We start from the raw sequence: 21,146 nt of genomic DNA on the forward strand, positions 1-21,146 counted from the left end.
AATTTGGTAATGTCCCATTATTTTAGAAAATAATTATGTAAATCTAGATGTACAATCATTTTAATGAAATGCCTACAGCTGTATTTGCAAGCCTAAACGACTTATGATGATAAATTTGGAGCAGTAAGATATGAATGTGCATGTACAAGTTTACTCCCCACGCCACCAAATCATCCCTTACGGGACTTATTATTATTATTATTATTATTATTATTATTAGGACGTGGGAACCCGCAGCCACTACCTGAAAATGCGAACTGTGTAAACCCACAATCGAACTTAATACCCTGCAAACTAGGTCCGACAGACAAGTTACACTAGGCGAACCATGTGTGGCAGGTGACCTAAGACGTCGGGGTTTGAACCTATAACTTTTTTTTTTTTATTTTATGACATGGGAACCCGCAGCCGCTACTCGAAAGTGCGCGTTGGGCAAACCTCCGGCCGAACATAATACCCTGCAGATTACGCCCGACGGGAAAGTCACACTAGGCGAACCATGTGTAGCAGGTGACTTGAGGCGTCGGGGGTTTGAACCCATAATCTCACGGTCACAAGTCCATCCCTTATGAGTGGTGGTGGTGGTGGCGGCGTGGCGGAGGAGGCGTCAAGGCCGTATAGATGAAGATTTGTTTGTTGTATATATTTTTTTAATTTATTATTTTGAAATAAAATTATTTTTTTAGGTAAGTCGGGTGAGTCAAGTTCGTATTGAAATTTTTTGAATTTGACGGGTCTAGCGGGTCCAGCGAGTCTGGCGGGTACATCAGGTGTAGGGTCCGGGTACATACGGAACCGGATATATTAGTGTCTTGATAGGATCTTGAGCCCAGTAATATACATATGGTAGGGTCTTGGGTTCATCTATATCCAAACTTATAATATATATATATATATTGTCATCCCTAATTGCATTGAATCAATACTACAATTAGAGTCTCTAAAACCCCCGTGATGTTGTTAACCAGTTTCATAACAAAATCAAAATCACATACACAAATGGTGGCTTTATCACAATTGTCCCAACTGAAAATCACATACACATGATTGTTAAGTTTCATAACAATCAAAATCACATACACATAAGCACATGTAATGTATTTTAGGCACTTCCATAAATATGTGCTGTCAAATTTCATAACTTATATGAGTGCATGCAGTAGCTCAACTATTAGAAATAAAAATGATAATAACACAAAAATCGCATACACATGTTGAAAAAATTTTGTACGGCGACAATATCAAATAATTATCGAAAGATAAATTTTGATATCGAAATAAATTTGATAATCAATTTATCAAAATAATTTTGATAATCACAATAATTTTATCGAAATAAATTCGATAATCAATTTATCAAAATAATTTTGCTAATCACAATAATTTAGTTTTATCGAATTTAATAATTTTATCGAAATAAATTCGATAATCAATTTATCAAAATAATTTTGATAATCACAGTAATTTTATCGAAATAAATTTGATAATCACGTCGAGTCGAGGTAGAACCTCTTTCCGTAAAAATGAATACGCCCCGGTAGTGCCTCCGGTTCGTGGCATAACGTTCTTAAAGATAAAACGACGTTCGTCTCCGAATTAAGTGGCACCCCAATATTTCAGAGCTCTGGCGAACTAAAACGAGGGAAACACACTGTGTTGGGAGATCAGAGGTCAAAAATTCTCCGGAAAACTTAACCAGAGAACTCGCCGAAAACTTTGCCCGAGAAGAGAGGATTAGAGAGGGAGAGATGAGAGAATCTCTCATCTCTTTTGGTGTGGTGTGGAATGAAGTGGTGGAGAGAGCCTTTATAAGTCACTCCACTCTTTGGAGTTTAAATAATGCCGAGTTGAAACCATCGGTTTTTAATGGCTTGTAATCGTCGGCCATAATTTCGGTAACGTCCGACAATAAACATTATATTTAATTCCGGTCATAAATATCAATTAAATTTCAGTCATAAATACCAAATTTAATTTCGGTTATAAATATATTATTTGAATTTTAAATTTCAAATAATTATTTATCATATATGCATATAATTATCTGGTCTGAATAGGTGGCACACGCGTCTGTGACTTACCGGCATTTATATGCCTAACCACATTATCAATAACCACCCTACAACCCACATGCATTGTAACTCACCGAATAATCGGTTTCGGAAATTATGAATTTAATTTAAAATTAAATTTCATCAATTAAATAATTAACCGATTTTTCAACAATCCCCCACATGAGTGAAAATGTCCATTAATAGGACAACACACAGCTCAATTCCAGAGACACTGACATGTCTGGATAAGTAGTTTGTGGCTTTGAACCTTCCTTAGTCAATATTATTGTATGTACCGATGGCCTAGTTGACACGATGCATTGAACTATTCCACCTTTGTGTACATTTTAGTCAATAATATTGACATGTCGCTATCTCAATCTTATTTTAATCTCACGTTTTGATCCGTTTCGGTCATGGATCACTCTTTGGATTCATAAGTGTTCCATTTGAAGCGACCCTCACTTCACACTTATATAGGTAATCATGTCTTAAAGTATTCAACTATACTTTTAGGACTATTAAGAGTCAGTGACTCAACCTCACCACTTTGCACTTTGTAACACTCTTAATTTTTTAGGGAATGGTAGTCAAGTGTTCGTGCCGAACTATTACAGCTTAGTTTTCCCATTGAACCAAGGCTTGAGATCTCCAAGTGATTTGGTAGGACTACCACTGAAATTGTCTCTTAATTCGTGGATTTCAGATCCATTCCCTTTAGCAATTTATACATTTGATCAATATAACTATTTGGTTAGCGGATCGCAAGGTTTTACATTGACCTATAGTCAATATTCATAACACCACTAGTGATCAATTGTCACACAGTGTTATGTATGTATAGATATGTCGAGATTTACCATTGTAAATACCATTCTTAGCCTTTGTTTTTGTATTTTGGCTATCACAATATATCATTACCGGAGGTACGGATTTTTTTTTTCAAAATGGATCGAGCTTTACAATTTTATTTCGTGGACTTTCACGAAATTGCTCCAACTCCGGTCATCAAGAATATCCGCTGGTAAACAATGAATATTTCATATCAAATATTCCATTAGCATCACAGTACCCTTCAAGTACTGGATGATATTTCGTGTAGTATATGACAAAAGTCGAGAAAAGTACGCTTTCTATGATCATACAAAATAAGCTTCATGACATTTACATTCAAAATATCACGTCAACATCAACGTTCATTTATATCATATCATACAAACATTCAAAAATTTTATTCTTTAAATTTCAACTCAAAATCTAAAAGTAAACGGATACGTAATTATAGAACAAAGGGAGCGTTTACATATCATATATATAATACTCAGTTATATATATGTAAATCATTTTAAACAGTTTTAGTTTATTTTTTAAAATTTAAATAATTTGTATTTATTTTAAAAATATATATATAATAATTTTATATGTAATTTAAACGTTAATTTGTGTACTTAATTATTTTTTTGCTTATATATTTACAATATCAGTCCTGCTTTCATCAACACGAAAAATATTTGTATATTTTTATAAAATATTTTACCAATATAAGAAATTATTTATTTTATTATTTCAATAATTTATACCATTGTTGCAATGCACCGTCAAAATACTATTAATTAATATTTAAAAATTAATAAAAATAAATAAATAAAATCTTGTAACAAGATGGATGAAATACTGTTTAATGTATAAATTTCAATAAAAAAAATACTTATATATATATATTTATAAAATATCAATAAAAATATATCTAAATCAAAATTAAATAGAGTAAAAACTATAAACTCAAATAATATCGTACTACCCATTGATCTGGTCGAAAACCACAAGGGAGAGTGAGTTTATCTGTGGAATTAGGGATTGAATGAAAAAGGCGACGCCTCCATCGCCTACTCCCCGATCCACTTATTTTCACATTGCCCAGGATTCGTGCTACCCTCTCCCGCTTCCATGGTTTTTCTAAGCCTTGAACACTGAGTGATTCAATCACAAGCAATGGGAAGGCTTCTGTGTGCTTTTCTATTTTGTTTTCTTCTCGTAAATTCCGTTTTCTCTTGGAAGAAAGAAGAGTTCAGAAACTGTGATCAGACCCCATTTTGCAAGCGGGCCCGATCCCGGAAGCCGGCCGCGTGCTCATTGATCGCCGCCAGTGTGCACATCTCCGATGGCGATCTGGTGGCTAAACTCATTCCCAAAGAGAAAGATCCAGAGAGCGCTGAAAATGGAACGAATCCCGTGAAGCCATTGGTTCTCGTTTTATCAGCGTATCAGGATGGCGTGCTGAGGGTCAAGATTGACGAAGACCCAAGTTTAAACCCACGGAAGAAAAGATTTGAGGTGCCGGATGTGATCGTACCTGAGTTTTTGAATAAGAAGCTGTGGCTGCAGAGGTTGAAGGAGGAGAATGATGATGCTGGTGTTCTGTCTGTAGTTTATCTTTCTGATGGTTATGAAGGCGTCATTAGGCAAGATCCGTTTGAGGTTTTTGTGAGAGAGAGTGGGAAGAATGGGAGAAAGGTTTTGTCACTGAATTCAAACGGGTTGTTTGATTTTGAGCAGTTGAAAGACCAAAAAGAGGAGGACGAGAATTGGGAAGAGAGGTTCAGGAGCCACACTGATTCGAGGCCTTATGGACCTCAGAGTATAAGCTTTGATGTGTCATTTTATGAGGCTGATTTTGTTTATGGCATCCCTGAACATGCTGCAAGTTTGGCTTTGAAGCCAACTAGAGGGCCTGGAATTGAGGAATCCGAACCTTACAGGCTTTTTAACTTAGATGTATTTGAATATTTGCACGATTCGCCATTTGGCCTGTATGGATCCATTCCTTTCATGACTTCACACAGCAAGTCTAGGGGAACTTCTGGCTTCTTCTGGCTGAATGCTGCCGAAATGCAGATTGATGTGTTGGGGTCAGGTTGGAATGAGGAATCCACATCAGTGTTAAGGTTACCTTCGGATAAGAAGAAGGTCGATACCTTATGGATGAGTGAGGCTGGTGTGGTGGATGCATTCTTTTTTGTCGGTCCAGGTCCGAAGGATGTTGTAAGGCAATATACGAGTGTGACAGGGACTTCGGCATTGCCACAATTGTTCTCCATTGCTTATCACCAGTGCCGGTGGAATTATAGAGACGAGGAGGATGTGTACAACGTTGACTCTAAATTTGACGAGCATGACATTCCATATGATGTTTTGTGGCTGGATATCGAGCATACTGATGGAAAAAAATATTTTACATGGGATAAGCTGTTATTCCCAAATCCTGAAGAAATGCAGAAGAAATTAGCTGCGAAAGGGAGACGCATGGTGACTATTGTGGATCCTCACATAAAGAGGGATGACTCATACTATATACATAAGGAGGCTACTGAAAAGGGATACTATGTGAAGGATGCAACTGGGAAGGATTTTGATGGATGGTGCTGGCCTGGCTCCTCATCATACTTAGATATGGTGAATCCAGAGATTAGGCAATGGTGGGGAGATAAATTCTCATACAAGAATTACATCGGATCCACCCCTTCTCTCTACATTTGGAATGACATGAATGAGCCTTCTGTCTTCAATGGCCCAGAGGTAAACCTTTATTATTAAGCCTTATTGATCCAATTGCTCGTTCTAAAGATTATTGCAGTTTGACTAGTTACTTGCTGAACTAGATCTTAGTTATTTAGGGGACACACAATGATAGTGCAAATTTCAACTTAGATTTCCTTCTGTCATGCAATATAACATTTTGAATCCACTCTAAGTAAGATGAGTTAGATTGGTTTGTTCTCTTTTTAATATGATAGTGTTCTCATTGTTGACTTAACTCTCTCAAGCTAAATTGTTCTTCCAAATATGTGATCTAACGTTTGATATTAATTTGAATCAAGTATGATTATCCACTCTATTGATATATTACTAGATTTACATATTGAGGATTGGTTTTAGATACCTCAAGCACATATATCAGCTGCAAATAATTTAATTTCCTAGCCGTTTTACTGCACTGGTTGATCAAGATTGAAATTCTTGGGCAGAGGCTGCTACTTTTTAAGTTATAATGATTTTGGCAATTGGACTTTCTTCACAAAATATCATAAATATGTCAAAATATTTGTATTAAAAGTCTACTGCTGCATCGATTCCGGTTCCCTGACAAATTAAGGTCTGTGTATGATCATCAGGTTTCAATGCCCAGAGATGCTTTGCACTATGGCAATGTTGAGCATCGAGAGTTGCATAATGCCTATGGATACTATTTTCACATGGCTACTTCAGATGGCCTTGTTAAACGAGGAGATGGTAAAGACCGACCTTTTGTTTTATCAAGAGCATTTTTCCCTGGAAGCCAAAGATATGGTGCAGTCTGGACAGGAGATAACACAGCTGAATGGGATCAACTGAGGGTCTCTGTTCCTATGATCTTGAGTCTTGGTCTCACTGGGCTGTCTTTCTCTGGTCAGTGCATTTTTCTGTTTGCATCATTGGACATCTTATTCTTTCGTTTGTTGTGATATTTTGTATGCTTTCTAGGTGCTGATGTTGGTGGATTTTTTGGTAATCCTGATACTGACCTGTTGGTTCGATGGTATCAGCTTGGTGCCTACTATCCCTTCTTTAGAGGGCATGCTCATCATGACACCAAAAGGCGGGAACCTTATTTATTTGGGTAAGATAAACACCCTTTAGCTTTTAGATTTTAGGGCAATAGGTATTGTTTGCAAACGCCCTTATTTCGCTAATATATCATGAGCAAACACCCTTTATTTCAGTAAGATATCATTAGCGAACACTAAAGAGCATATGTAACTTTTCACGGGGCTGGTGTCTGATTGTTTTTGTTGTCTGTTTGAACAACTAAAAAACAATACATGATTACCTCTTCTACACCTTAAGCTTTCCAATTTGGACGACATTTGACTGTTCTAATTACTATCAAAGTCACAAGGTCTCAAAGTTGAATCTTTATCACCACTTACTTCAAACAAATTTTAGAGCTTTTTAAGTGAGGTATACTTAAATTCATAATGTTTCATCCATATTTATTTTGGTCTCTTGATCTTCTACAAACTCTTTTCTTTTTGTTTTGCATCTGCATCTCTCCTTTCTTCTTATTTTTGTCTCTCATTGTTTGCAAATTGATCTTCTTGTGTAATGCAAATAGTAGCAGCAGCAATCAATGTTTCGAGGGCATTCTCTCCTTCGTATTTCTCATATAATTTCCGTTCAACTGAAGTGACGCATAATTTCTTTTCCTTTACTTAGAAATAGCATCATGTCCTCTATTGTTGGGAGAAAAATGTAAATTTTTCCTGTAAACATTTATCATTCTAGTTATTTAAGTAGACTATGCGTGAAATCTCACTTGTTGCCGCTTTAATGTTGTGTATTTGCTTGTGACATTTACCATGCATCGTGGACCTCCAAGTTTCACTTGTTGTAATCATGCGTGAATGTTATGTGCAAATACAAGACCAAGGTGATAAGAGGTTACTTGCCAAATAATGAGTGTTATGAGACCAAAATTATATTTTGCTCTTAAGTTTTATTCTATTATCATTATTGCTAATGGCTAGGAAAAATCTTGTGGGGTCTTGTAACTTGTGATTTATAGAGAAACATGCCTTAATCTCAACTCCACGTTTTTCTTACAGTTCGTTGCCCCCCTGGGTTGTAAATAATTTATACCCATATTTTTGTCATTATGCTTTGATGCACACTTGAGCTCCATTAATGCTGAACTGTATATATGTAACTAGATAGATGAAGCTGAGCTGGCTTTGATAGTTCTGATGGATAATTTGTACCATACTACCATTAGTCATGTATCTAATGTTGTACATTCGGGTTTTCCTGCTGTTGCAGGGAACGCAACACGCAACTCATGAGGGAGGCCATACATGTCCGCTATATGTTACTTCCTTACTTCTACACGCTATTTAGGGAGGCGAATGTCAGTGGTATGCCTGTTGCACGCCCGCTTTGGATGGAATTTCCTTCTGATGAGAAAACTTTCAGTAATGATGAAGCATTTATGGTGGGAAGCAGTCTTTTGGTGCAAGGAATCTACACCAAGGTGCCATTCCATCTATTTTTTTCTCTTGTTAATATTATTTATATTATATTCAACACTTTACTCACAAGTAAATGGAATTTTTAAACAGGATGCCAAGAAAGTGTCGGTGTATCTTCCTGGAGAACAGCCTTGGTATGACCTGAAAACAGGAGCTCCTTACAGAGGAGGAGTTACACACCAATTGTCAGTTTCGGAAGATAACATACCTTCTTTCCAACGTGCTGGTTCTATCATACCTAGAAAAGATAGATTCCGAAGAAGCTCCACACAGATGGAAAATGATCCATTCACTCTGGTATTGCTCAACTTTCAACTTCAGCTCCCTGTAGTTCTATATTATGCAATATACGTGCAAAGTGAACTAATTAATCCACTGGCTGGGTTGCATGATGTGGGAATTTTGAGTTTGAATGCAGTTTTTTCTCGCATCTATTCAATGCTTGTTGTGCAGTATGAGCAATGTTAGTTATTCAGCTCCTTTATATATAAATATTAAGAACAATTTCATCTCAAAACTTCTGCAACCGAAAGATCTATGCTTTTTGTTTATTTATATTTAATTCCTTCAGACCCTTCATTTTTTAGCCTTGTCTGAAACCTTGAGTTGGTAGGGGGGAAATATACCCTCGGGGGCTCTGTTAGCTAAAGTACTATTTTTCTCCACTTATTGCACTAGTCTTTTCTGGAAATGTATATTGATTAGTAGGATGAAAAGGCTTTTGGAATGGTCGCTTGAACAGTACTTTTTCATCAAGGCTAAGTTCCCAGTTTCCCCTAGAATCCACGAATGCATCTACTACCGATTCCAATGTCTGGTTTTTCATTTCCAGTTTCATCCCCTTTGCAGGTTATTGCTCTCAACAGTTCGTATGCTGCTGAAGGTGAACTCTACATGGATGATGGAAAGAGCTTTGAATTCCAGAAGGGAGCTTACATACACCGTCATTTCACATTCTCCAACGGAAAGCTCACTTCTCAGCCTCTGGGATCTAACAACAAAAAATTTGCCTCAGAATGCAGTGTCGAGAGAATCATACTTGTAGGCCTGTCTTCCGTGCCAAAGACTGCGGTCATCGAACCAGGCAATCATAAGGTAGACATTGAACTCGGACCACTCATGCTTCAAGGAGGACAGAGCCCATCTGTCCCAACCATCCGTAAGCCTAATGTTGGTATCGCAGATGATTGGACTATCAGGCTTGTGTAGTAGTAGTATGTATGGCTGATTGGATCTCTTCCTGGCATTATTGATCTTATCTTATCTGATACAAAAAAGAGTAGAAGAAGAAGAAGAGGAATTTGGTTGGGCGAACATTATTGAAGAAGAGTAGTAGTTCTAGTTCTACCTAGAAAGAAAGCATGCTACTGTCTTCCAGTCATTTAGACATTACTTTACTTGATAATTAGTTATTGAGCGACAGACAGTCTGTTTTGCTGCCTCGAAATCTTTTTTAATATGCAAGGTTGAGGAATTGCAGATCAATTCTACTTGCTTGTTTGTATATAGAGTTTATTACCATCCATCCATCAAGATCAAGATCCAGCAGCCATGATTGGGTTGGGTGTGTGTTTGGATTCAACAACTGACAGTGATCATCGTGGCAAAACCAACCTTTGGCAACCGCAGGGAAGTAGTCTTTTTCTGCTGCATTGATTGGGCATGGGCGTGGCGTGAGGTTTGTGCTATGCTTGACTGACCTAAAGAAAGACAAACTCCAACTCATAATAATAATAATAATCATAGTCTCGCCAAGTGTGACTTGCCCATCGAGTTTGATTTGCAGGGTATTAGATTCGGTCGGAGGTTTATTCATTGTGCATTTTCGGGTAGCGGTCGCAGATTCCTACGTTATAAATAATAATAATAATCATAGTCGGGTCAGGTTAATACTCATAGTTTGGTCCGGCAAGGAATTGTGTGGTGGCGTGGAGATTGAACTTAAGAATGTAGCTTGTCGGGCTTAGTTTGTTGGACATTAGTCTCGGCCGGAGGTTTATCAGTGTGCACTTTCGGCCGGGTTTTTACACGTGGTGGATAAGTGAAGTGATGGTGCTTGCTTGCTACTAGTAACATCAAATATCAGTCACTATGAGTGTGCGTGGCGTGGGTGCTCCGAAAACTAATTAGTTAGTTAAATTCAATTATTTGTTTTTTTATTCATTCTGCAAATCCCACAAAACACACTCCTAAAAGTCCTAATAAGCTCTCGCTCGGTCGCATTAATGGCGCACGAAGCTTCCCAGTAATCCAATCGCACCCTTGTTCATCTCTTTGATTTTGCTCTATCTAATTTGATTCTTTCTATTTGGCGGGCAGGTTCGAGTCCGGCGAAATGCTGGCGGCATTTCTCTTCTCCACGCCGCTGCTCCAAGAGTCGTGGCGGCTGTGTGCCGCCGTGGCCGGGCAGCAGCAGGGATTCGCGGTGGAGAGGGTGGGGCCGACGGCACTGGTGGCGTTCTCCGCCGTGCAGCCGACGGCGGGAGGATGGTCGTCGGATTTTGTGGAGGTGGAGGGTAAGGGGATGTTTGGGGGTGTTGAGGGTGGAGCGGCGAGGGTTCACGGCGGCGTGCTGAAGGTGTTCCAGTCGTACCACGCCGCCCCCTCTTTTCAACGGAAGGTTGGTATTCCTTTTTGTCCTCTTTATTCGTTTTGGCTAATTCATTAATTTATTATTTGGCGGTAATCAATGGGATTGGGATTGGGATTGGGATTGGGTTAATTTCATCATTTAATTACACCATTATCGTTAAAGATTGGAAATATCGGATGTATTTACTCGTCGTATAATGTCACACTTATTGTAAATAAAATATATTAATAAAAATAATTATAAATTAAAATTAAGATAATTAATTAATATAATTAATATTTTAAAAATTTAAAATTTTTAAAATATTTAAATACGATTGAATGTATAATATTTTTTTTAAAAAAACAAATAATATACAATGTGAAAGGAATATAAATAAAAAATACGGCGGTGGGAGTAATATTTTATTGGATAATTTAAAAAAAATTCTTGCTGGCCACCAGAGTACATGAAAGTAAGTACGCCTTGTAATTCCTATTAAGTTGATAATTTTATTTCTCCCGGTCCAAGATCATTTGAAGTATAATAATAATGTATTAGTTAGTAAAAGTGTGTAAAAAATTTTAATATTTTTTTCATTTGATTTTATATAAAAAAATAAATGTATGCGTCATAATATGTTTTTAATTTAAATAAAAGTTAAATATATTTTTATGTTGGTGTATATTTATATTAAAATAGAAAATACATACTTTAAAATAAGACTGACAAAAATGATAAATACGGAGAGAGTATAATTTATAAGTTTATTCTATATTTGTAAAATTTGATTATTTTGAAAATCAATCCACATCATATAAGTAATTCAAATAGACAACCTTAAATTTTTTGCAAGGGGATTGGACGGAATTACATTAGGACTCCCAATTCAAATTTTTTATGATTTTTTTAGTATTAAAAATATTAATTTTTATGTATTTATATATAATTTGTCTCCTAAAAACTATCTAAATTTATACATAATTTTTGCCATTATTATTTATTTAAATTTATTAACTAAATATTAAATAAATTATAATATTAATTTAGATGCTAGTTTCGCAGTTGTATTCACTTAGCATATAATTTATTAATATGACAATTTACTGAGGACCGCCGTCTTAACTTTTCAATCAGCTTTATTTTTTTGTATGCATGCACGTTTTCTTTGCATATAAATTTATATTTATTATTATTATTGGACATATAATAAAAAAATAGGATTGTTGGTTTTGTCGTCTAAGATCAAAGTATCTGTGCCAAATGGACACGTTACTGCAGCATGTTCCTTTCGCACGCCATTTTCAATTTTTGGACCCATATATGACATAACATAACATAATTACATATAATATAAACACATATACAGATTCGTTTGTTTTTCATTGAAGTCAAATTATAGGTGTATTATTTGTGTTTTAGGTATTTTAGATTGTTTTTAAAATAATTAAAAAAAAATAAATTTATAATGTTAGTTATATTAAAATATGTATTTTATGTGATATTTTTTAAACTATATTTCCTATGATATTATAAATAGAAACATTAAATATCAAATTATATATATATATTAATTTTATCTATTACACGTATAATAATAGAAAAAAAAAAGAAATACATTTTTTTTTCATTTCGTATTATTTATTTATTTATTATTATTATTATTTATGTTTGCATGTTTTTAAGTGAAATAATTGCAAAAAATGTTTTTTATAAAAAATAGTTATGGTAGATAATAGAGTGCAAGAATGACTTCAGGGTGGACATGGTTCAGTTATTCGTAAATACACAAATATTTGGTTTTCGAATAAATCGAACAAATATTCGAAATTGTGAATTGTATTCAAATCGAGAATTTTATTTAATAAAAAATATTTTCAAATAATTCGAACGGAACTAAAATGAAGAAAAAAAATACATTAAAAACTAATTAAAATTCCAATTAAATAAAAATATTCGCAAATATTTCAAACTTTCAAACCAAAAACGAACCAAGTATATTTATTAATATAAATTTTAAAATGTAATAATATAAATATATTTGGTTCGGTTATCTGAATCGAAAAACATCAAAAAATCGAAACCGAATTTAAGCGAACAAATATAATATATATATATAGTATTCTAATTCGAACAGAATTAGCTCAATTAATCGAAAATTTAGTTCAATTTTTTTTGCCATTCATGAAAGTTTGAACGCAAGTTTGAGTTGGAGTGAAAATATACAAACCTGTATACTTTATGAACATCATTTTTGGCCTTAAAAATTACACCATGTCGACTTAATTTTGTTTCAGGTCAGCAAACCCATAACTCGAACATAGCCGAATAATCTTATACTTCCTCTATCTCATACAATTTATTCAATATTTCTATTTTCCTTTATTCCACATAATTTGTTTCTTTCATCATTTTTAAACATAATTATATATTTTAATCATATTTTTAATTTCATAATCTATATTTTTTAAAATCTTAATTAAATTAATAAATTATTTTAATTTTAGTATATTATTATTTGTATTATACAATAATTATTTTTAATTATACATTTTTTTAATTATTTATCAAATTATACCATTAAATTTAAACTTTATATATTGATTTTTTTAAAACTTCTACACTATTTTTTATTGTATTTCAAAAACTTAAATGAAATATATTTTTCTTTCATATATATATATATATCACAGTATATAATTATATTTTGATTAATTCTAAATTTTCAAAAATTCAAAATTTTTATATAAACATAGAGTATTTAAAAAAAAATAAATAAATAGAAAATTTTAATATAGTGTCAAGAACAAAATTAGAAAAACAAATAAACATAGCATATTATGATATATTGTAATTGTAGTACTTTCCGAAAAATAAACTAATTTTTAGGAAAGATTTTAATGTATCATGTAAATTTTTCCTTTTATAATAAAATATCACAAAAATTATAAAAAATTGTCCCTTAACGTCATTGTAATTAGCATTAAAAATATTATTATATTTGTATAATTTTTTTTTTCCAAATGTTATTATAATAGAAGATACTAATATAAATACTTTGTAATGCATTTTAATATAATAATTAATATTAAAAGATGAACAAATATTTAGTTACGGAATAGAGTAGTCTGATTTTTTGGCACCGCAAACAGAAAAAAAGAAAGAGCTATTGTTTTTATTTTATTTTATTTTTTTAATGACGGAAAAAATACTACTACTCCCTCCGTCCAACATAATTTGTCCCTATTTTTTTATTTTTGTCCGTCCCACATCATGTATTCTTTTCTTTTTCGAAAATTGATTATACACTTTAATCATATTTTAAATTTTTTTAAATCTTAATTAAACTATTTAGTTATCTTAATCTATAATTACTTTTATTTTATAATAATTATTTTTACTAATACACTTTTTAATTACTTACTAATTATATTTTACCTTGTAGTATCTACAGTAATAGACCCATATTATCTAAGTCGGAGGAAGTAAATTTGAAGAAGTGTTTTGTAGTTAACAATATGAATGAATGAATAACTGCAGTTAGAGGAGGCGTTGAAGGATTGCAAGTCAGTGGTTTTGGCGGGTCATGGCCTGGGTGGAGCGGTGGCTGCCCTCTCCGCCCTTTGGCTTCTTTCCCGGTTCGAGAGCGCGCCAATTTTCTGCATCACCTTCGGCTCCCCCATGCTCGCCAACCACCCATTTTCCAAAGCCATTCTGCAGCAAAGATGGGCCGGCAATTTCTGTCACATTGTCGCGCCCACAGACATCTTCCCTACACTGCTTTTCTCTCCACGTTCTCCATTTCTCCCTCGAATCTTTGCCATGTTTACAAGCTTTGATCAGCTACAACATTTTCCTATCTCTAATGTCGAGAGAGATGAGCTGCTTGCCGAGCTTTTGGGCCGTGTCGAGGATTGGTTAAAATTGTCCGGGGACAAGGAAAGCTTGTATTGCCCGTTTGGTAGTTATGTGTTTTGCACTGAGAAAGGCGCGGTTTGCATGGATGACTCGAGGGCTATAGTCGAGTTTCTTGGTTACTCCATGCTTTCCGGAGGTTGGGTTAGTTCTTGTATAGAGGATCATCTCAAGTATGGGGATTATGTTGGGAGAGTTTGCGCGCAATATATGCAAAAGCTAAGCTTTCGCCCAACTATTATTCCCGACTCAAGTAGTGAAGCCGGCGTCGCATTGGCATTGCAATCCATTGGGATATCTTATGAGGTTTGTTTATATAGTTTATGTTTCGTTTCTAGTTATTACGCTGAATCTTTAAATTTAACACAATACCAACAGAAAATTACTCAATCCATCTGCATCTGAGGGTCAAATTTACTTGTACTTTTAACATTAAAAATATCATAATTTTTTTTTGTACAAATATCATTTTATTAGTATTATAAGACACTACTGAAAGTATTTTTGCAATTTTTTTTCTTAATTTATACTATATTTTGATATAATAATTAATATCGAAAGATCTACACACAAAAAGTAAATGAGACCCTTAAAATCTGACGAAAGTGGTATATAATAACATACAACCCATGATAAAATAATATACAACACATCATTTATGTTAATATAATACAAATGCTAATATGAACCGATAAATATATGATGATTATCCACACAGAATATATTATTATTGATTTCATCACATAAAATATATTTTTGTAGCACACCTATATAGAGAACGCAGTATATGATTTCAATTAACATAGCATGCGCTATATTAGTTGAAACCATATGGTGTCGGCTTATTTATGATGTATTGATTGAGGAAATCAGTATCATATAGATTTTTTCAAATCAGCACAGTAACTCTTCCTTTATATTTCTATTGTAGCTTCGATGATGACGGCTTATATATGTGTATGTATACATTTTGGTAGGATGCTGTGTATGGCAAGGCCACAAATTGTTTGTTGAAAGCCCGGCAACTCAACTGGAGGCGCAACCTTAACAACGCTAAAATGGCTGTTTCGCTATCGAAGATCACCCCATTTAGGGCCGAGCTAGAGTGGTACAAAGACTATTGTGATGCCCAATATCAACTAGGGTATTACGACGCCTTCAAGCGCAGGGGTGCTTCGCGAAGGGACTTCAAGGTTGTGATGAACATGCGCAAACTCGGAAGATTCTGGGATGACTTGATTGACAAGATGCAGAAGAACGAACTCACTCCCGACTTCCACAAACAGCCAAAGTACGTCAACGCTTCCCGTTTCTACGAGCTCCTTGTCGAGCCACTAGAAATAGCCGACTATTACAGAGCAGGTATCATTTATTTATTGGCGCAAAATTAATTTTTCATTCAAAACTGCCATCAGTCTTTTTTTTTTTAAAGTAAACTCTAGTAAAAGCATGAAGTGAGCTCTGCTGATCTTATTAATAACTTCTTGATGTGAAGTTTCTAACTCCGTCTTCTTCGACAGGTATGCACACGAAGAAAGGGCACTATATCGAGCATGGGAGGAACAAACGGTTTGATATATTCGACAAGTGGTGGGCAGACAGAAAAGTTGGAGACGAGGAGAGGAAACCGAGGAGCAAGTATGCGGGCCTAACGCAAGATCCATGCTTCTGGGCTCGGGTGGAGGAAGCCCGGGACAAAGTTTTTCAAGCAACGAACGAAATGGATATGAGGAAACGTTTGCTGCTGTTGGATGACATCGAAAGGTTTGCACAATATGCGATTGGAATGATCGATAGAATGGAAGTATCGGTGGACGTAATGTCGAAAAAGTCGAGCTATGGCTTGTTTAGAGAAGAATGGGAAGAGCTTAAATCTCAGCAGCAGCAACACCAAATCTTGAAGGAACATTTTCCAGGTTTTCAAGATGGGATGGTTCAATAAGATGAAATTGAATGAAATGAATCAGATTCACAATTTGAACTTCATTTTGATCTTTATTAGTCTTTGAGAAGCTGGCGTGTCGCAATTATTAGTTGCGAAATTCATAATTTATATTACGATTTAGGAAATTGAAAGGAAAAGTTTTAAGACAAGATATACCCGAGGAATAAATTTATATTTTTGGTTTGTAGTGCGCGATCGAATCGAATTCAAAAATGCTGATTCAACAAATTTCAGCAAATATTTTATTTGAAGTTCTATACATTGCTTAACATATTAATGTTGAACAAAATTTGAACAAAACTTCGATTTATAACGGAAGCAAGCAGTTCGGATTCAGTTTACCTTACTATCAAAACAAACCGACATCACATATATCCAAGACCCAAGCTACAAAAGACTCGTCATAGAAGCGCAACTAGCACACAAACCCAAATATAAGGAAACATTGTCGATTGGCGAACGGAAAGATTTTGTAATCCTTTCTTTATTGTTGAATGACGTTTTGTCATTTTTTTATTTTTTTTTAAGAATTTGATTGTATATCTTCATTTTTGGAAGATATTAGTTATAATACTTTGTTTATCGAAAGAATTTATTTAATTTATTGTCAAATTTAGTATGGCTTTATATAAGTGCATAATATTTATACTATATTTCATTTTAACCATATTTCGTTATTTATTGTATAAAAATTAACATATATTCATAATTAAATATCATATATTTATTTTCTTCAAATCTTATTTTCTCTCAAAATATATGATATTCAATTAAATTTAGAAATTTATTTTTAATGCCTAAGCAATTCGACAACCCAAAATAAAAATATGTATACTTTCGGAGGAAGTATTTAATTCAGTATATATATAATACATATAAACTCAAATTCAAACTAAAATCAAAGAAATGTATTTATAAAAAAAAAAATGATATTTTTGTTAACTTGGTAGTGACGTCCCACAAAGATGTATTTTTACACCTTAAACTCTAATCTCGATCACTCTTAAACGATGCAGCGGAATGGAATACAAACCCAAAAGGTTTGCTACGCTCAGGGTGATGTCGTCTGCTTGAGATTCAAATAACAAATAAGAAACAAGAAGTGCAGTGCAGAGTGAATTGAAGCAAACAATACACTAGCATTTGTTGACCCAATTCAGCCCTCAATCGGCCTACGTTTGGGGATACCAACCCAGGGCAATTCCACTACGAGTAAGGCATGAACAAGATATAAAAACTCTTCCCACACACTCTACAAATCAATAGTCATAAACTCAACTTAAATGTATTGATTTCCCTACCACATACAAGTGCATTTTTCCTTCGGAAATGCAAATATGCAATGCCTCGACCTCCATTAGTTGTGCTTTGAGATTGGACAAAGGTGTAGGCAGCTTGTTGCCTCCTTCTCCTTTGACTCTCCTTGGAATCCCCTTACACCAAACAAACACTCGGCAGTTTGTCGACACAACAAACTGTTGTGATTCCTTCAGAATATGATTTCGGTTTCGAATTTTCAGCAACTTCGACCAGGTCTAGATCCAAGTGATAGACAAAATCTTCCCAAATTTTTCTACTCAAAACATGGTGTAACCTCACAACGAAAATCCCTTAAAATAAAAGAGTATACTCCCCCTCAACAATAAGTATGACTAACTATTACAACATGAGATTTCAGCTTTTCATAAGGAAATAATGATGTGAAGAAATTCTCTATGTTTATAGCTCTAAGCTCATGAAACTCACTCTTGATTTCTCTCTCAATGAATGATGGAAAGTTTAAAGAAAAATAAACCTATAAAGTATATGTATGTATATATATATATATAATATACACCTCTTCCTTTGGCTAATGAAAAATCAATACATCAAGCTTCCAATGGGTCAAACAAATTTGGACATATTCAAATACATGTATCTAATTATAAGGGACAAAATCTGACATGTCTATATCCTCATAAATATTATAGGAAGAGACGATAGTCAAATAATACATTTTTTTGGTAATCAGAGTGATAGATTTTTTCTTCCTTCAAATTTAACCTCCCTATTTGCATGCAAACTCGTGGGACAAAACCATTTCGTCTTTGTATGCAGTAGGACAGTGAGATATACATTTTGTCTAACATTGTTAAGATTTTATCATTGTTCAAAATATTACACCTCAAACCAAGACCTTGAGCAGAGTTGCATGTAGCACGTTGGTTGTCTGATCTGTTTGCAGATCCAAAAGGGACAAAGTTGTTAGATGAATATGTGAAAGATGAAAAAAATGAATATGAAAAGGTTGTGTCCCAAAATAGAAACACAAACAAACTCACCCCTCTTTATTTATGTTTTGATGATAATAACAATAAAATGACCAAATGGGATGTAGATTGGATTGAGCTTGATTTGATTTGGGCTTAGCTTGAGCATTGGCTTGGGTTAGCTCATAATTAATTAATCAAGACTTGAGCTTTGGAGTCGTAGGGCTCGTGGGCCGAGCCCAATAGCATTGAAATCTAAGTAATTTAATTTTATTTTTTATCCAATTAAATATATGTGACTAATTAATGTTAGATGAATTGGATAAATTAAAGTATTTGCAACTGAATGCAACATGCATAAAATAAAGTGGGGTGATTAAAAAATTTAAATTATCTTAAATTTAACTTCTTTCTAAAGTAATTCACATTAAAAAACATTCTCCTCATCAATTTTCACAAGCGGATTTTTTTTTCTTGAAAAAATCTCTTATATGAAATTTTTCTTGCTAAAAAAATTTTATTTCAAAAATTCTTCCACGAAATTTCTACCTCCTTATTCGGTTTGCGTAATATGTTATTCTGTGTGATTCGTTCTATCATATGAGGCGATCGGTGGCGGACCGAATTCGCTTCAAGAAAATAGCGTCTACGCGAGGCTCGGATCTGACTTAAATCTGATATTCAATTTCGATAATAGATTTTGTTCTGTTATGAATTTCATCACTTCTCATATCTACTAACAAATCTTGTTTTATCAACAGAAGTGTCCATTTTTTTTTTTTTCTTCATCTCTTTTTTACTTTCCAAATAAATGGTAGCACAATTTTACTTGGACGTTTTCCTTCTAAAATATGCAGGATTTGACTTGTATTTTCATCTTTCAAAAAAAAAAAAAAAAAAAATTCAACTCAAAATATGCGGCAAAACATTCCACATCAGCAACCAGCGTGTATATTTTAACAACCACACACATGCACCAGTTACTTGTATGAACATTTTGCGGATTTCCAATACATCAACAAAATTTCATACCAACAAGTAGAAAGCTTCGGCAAGATGGCACATTAAATTCTTTATTTTCAATATCTCTATTTCCTCTATTTTCAGCTAATAAAACGCACTACAAAAAAATAATATATTTGTAACAGAATTCCGTCCCTAAAGTTCACGTAGTTAACGTAATTTCATTCCTAATTCCGTCTCTAATGTTATTAGTAACGGAAAAAGTAGATTTAGAGACAAAAAAATTTTGTTACAAAAATGATTTTTTCTTGTAGTGACGGTGACATATGTGCTAACAAAATAAAAGAGATAACAATTAAAATTTATGATTTAATTATTTTTGTTTAACTATATTTTCATTATTTAATTATTTTTTCCAAAATAATAAATTAAATTATATCCAAATTAAATTTCAAATGTTTATTACTTTACAAATTTTCTAATAAATAGTATATATATTATAGAATATATACTCAAAATAAAAAATACAAATAAATTCTTAAAATATTATAAAAAATTAATTTTAAATATTTTGTAGTATTTTAAAAAAAAATTCATTATTTTTTATTTTTGTGAGTGATATTTTTTTAAAAAAAAAATCTAAATTTGATTTGTAATTAAGAACATTTTTTTGCTTTGTGTTTTTATTTTTTTACAACTTTTGTAAAATGTATATCATTTAAAAAAAATATCACATTAAATTAAAATATTTTAGTTGAAATATATCTAAATAGGATATTTTTATATATTTTATATACTTAGTACTTTTCAAGCTGAATAGTAATTCTAAGTTTAAAATACAAATCAAATGCATTCAATATATTTTTATTTTAAAATAATATAATAAAAAGTTAAAATAAAAAAGAATTTAATGATTTTTAAGTTTGAATCTAATTTTTATTTTTTTATTTTTATTTCTTTTAAATTAATAAGTAATAAAAATATACTTAAAAATTAAAATTTTATTCATATTCTCTCTTCCACCTGTCAATTGTTTTATTAGTGGGAACATGGAAAATTGAAAGAATTGAGAGTAGGTGAATTGTGGTGATGTTAGTAAAAATGGCCACGGAGCAGTAAAATTGGCCTCTGTTCTAAATTTCTATCTCTTCTCCTTCATCATCATCATTTATCATATTTCCCCCGCTTTTCATTTTTCAAATAATCTTCTTGCTAGCTTTTCTCCTGCGATGCTCTCTGCTATGCTAGTTGTAGATTGAAGTGATCGCTGTTCAAGACGCTATAATTATAATAACTGGAACAGTAAAACCTGAGTTGCAGCAGGCAGCCCTAGAAGTTTTTACACAAGGGAGGTACAGGTTCTATGTATCTGTCCTTATTGTTGAT

General features: G+C 33.4%; 2 protein-coding genes across 3 annotated transcripts; both read left to right on the forward strand.

Moving 5' to 3' along the window:
- The first annotated feature begins 3,866 nt into the window (after window positions 1–3,866).
- Window positions 3,867–9,608, forward strand: LOC127242003 (probable glucan 1,3-alpha-glucosidase). Its single transcript, XM_051261332.1, has 6 exons — window positions 3,867–5,630; window positions 6,227–6,500; window positions 6,576–6,711; window positions 7,908–8,118; window positions 8,207–8,413; window positions 8,966–9,608. Exons 1-6 carry the CDS (start codon window positions 4,047–4,049, stop codon window positions 9,323–9,325), a joined length of 2,772 nt encoding a protein of 923 aa, XP_051117289.1. The 5' UTR covers window positions 3,867–4,046; the 3' UTR covers window positions 9,326–9,608.
- Window positions 9,609–10,019: 411 nt separating this feature from the next.
- Window positions 10,020–16,735, forward strand: LOC127242004 (lipase-like PAD4). Of its 2 annotated transcripts, none has more exons than XM_051261333.1 (5): window positions 10,020–10,361; window positions 10,436–10,736; window positions 14,229–14,909; window positions 15,581–15,965; window positions 16,124–16,735. In XM_051261333.1, the coding sequence occupies exons 1-5, from the start codon at window positions 10,342–10,344 to the stop codon at window positions 16,543–16,545; spliced, it is 1,809 nt and encodes a 602-aa protein (XP_051117290.1). In that variant the 5' UTR covers window positions 10,020–10,341; the 3' UTR covers window positions 16,546–16,735. The 2 variants fall into 2 exon arrangements, with proteins under 2 accessions (XP_051117290.1, XP_051117291.1); XM_051261334.1 differs by having other exon boundaries at window positions 10,020–10,245.
- The last annotated feature ends 4,411 nt before the right edge of the window (window positions 16,736–21,146 follow it).

This window comes from Andrographis paniculata, unplaced genomic scaffold (genome assembly GCF_009805555.1).
Source record: "Andrographis paniculata isolate CXL003 unplaced genomic scaffold, ASM980555v1 Contig86END, whole genome shotgun sequence".
Taxonomy (NCBI): domain Eukaryota; kingdom Viridiplantae; phylum Streptophyta; class Magnoliopsida; order Lamiales; family Acanthaceae; genus Andrographis; species Andrographis paniculata.

What these genes read in the sequence shown, in the direction of transcription:
- LOC127242003 (XM_051261332.1), top strand. Translation starts at nt 4,047, where the DNA reads ATGGGAAGGCTTCTGTGTGCTTTTCTATTTTGTTTTCTTCTCGTAAAT. An exon ending in CACTGGGCTGTCTTTCTCTG is followed by an intron (nt 6,501 to 6,575) that starts GTCAGTGCATTT and finishes TATGCTTTCTAG; the next exon opens with GTGCTGATGTTGGTGGATTT. An exon ending in CGGGAACCTTATTTATTTGG is followed by an intron (nt 6,712 to 7,907) that starts GTAAGATAAACA and finishes CTGCTGTTGCAG; the next exon opens with GGAACGCAACACGCAACTCA.
- LOC127242004 (XM_051261333.1), top strand. Translation starts at nt 10,342, where the DNA reads ATGGCGCACGAAGCTTCCCA. An exon ending in CCATTGGGATATCTTATGAG is followed by an intron (nt 14,910 to 15,580) that starts GTTTGTTTATAT and finishes ACATTTTGGTAG; the next exon opens with GATGCTGTGTATGGCAAGGC. An exon ending in AGCCGACTATTACAGAGCAG is followed by an intron (nt 15,966 to 16,123) that starts GTATCATTTATT and finishes CTTCTTCGACAG; the next exon opens with GTATGCACACGAAGAAAGGG.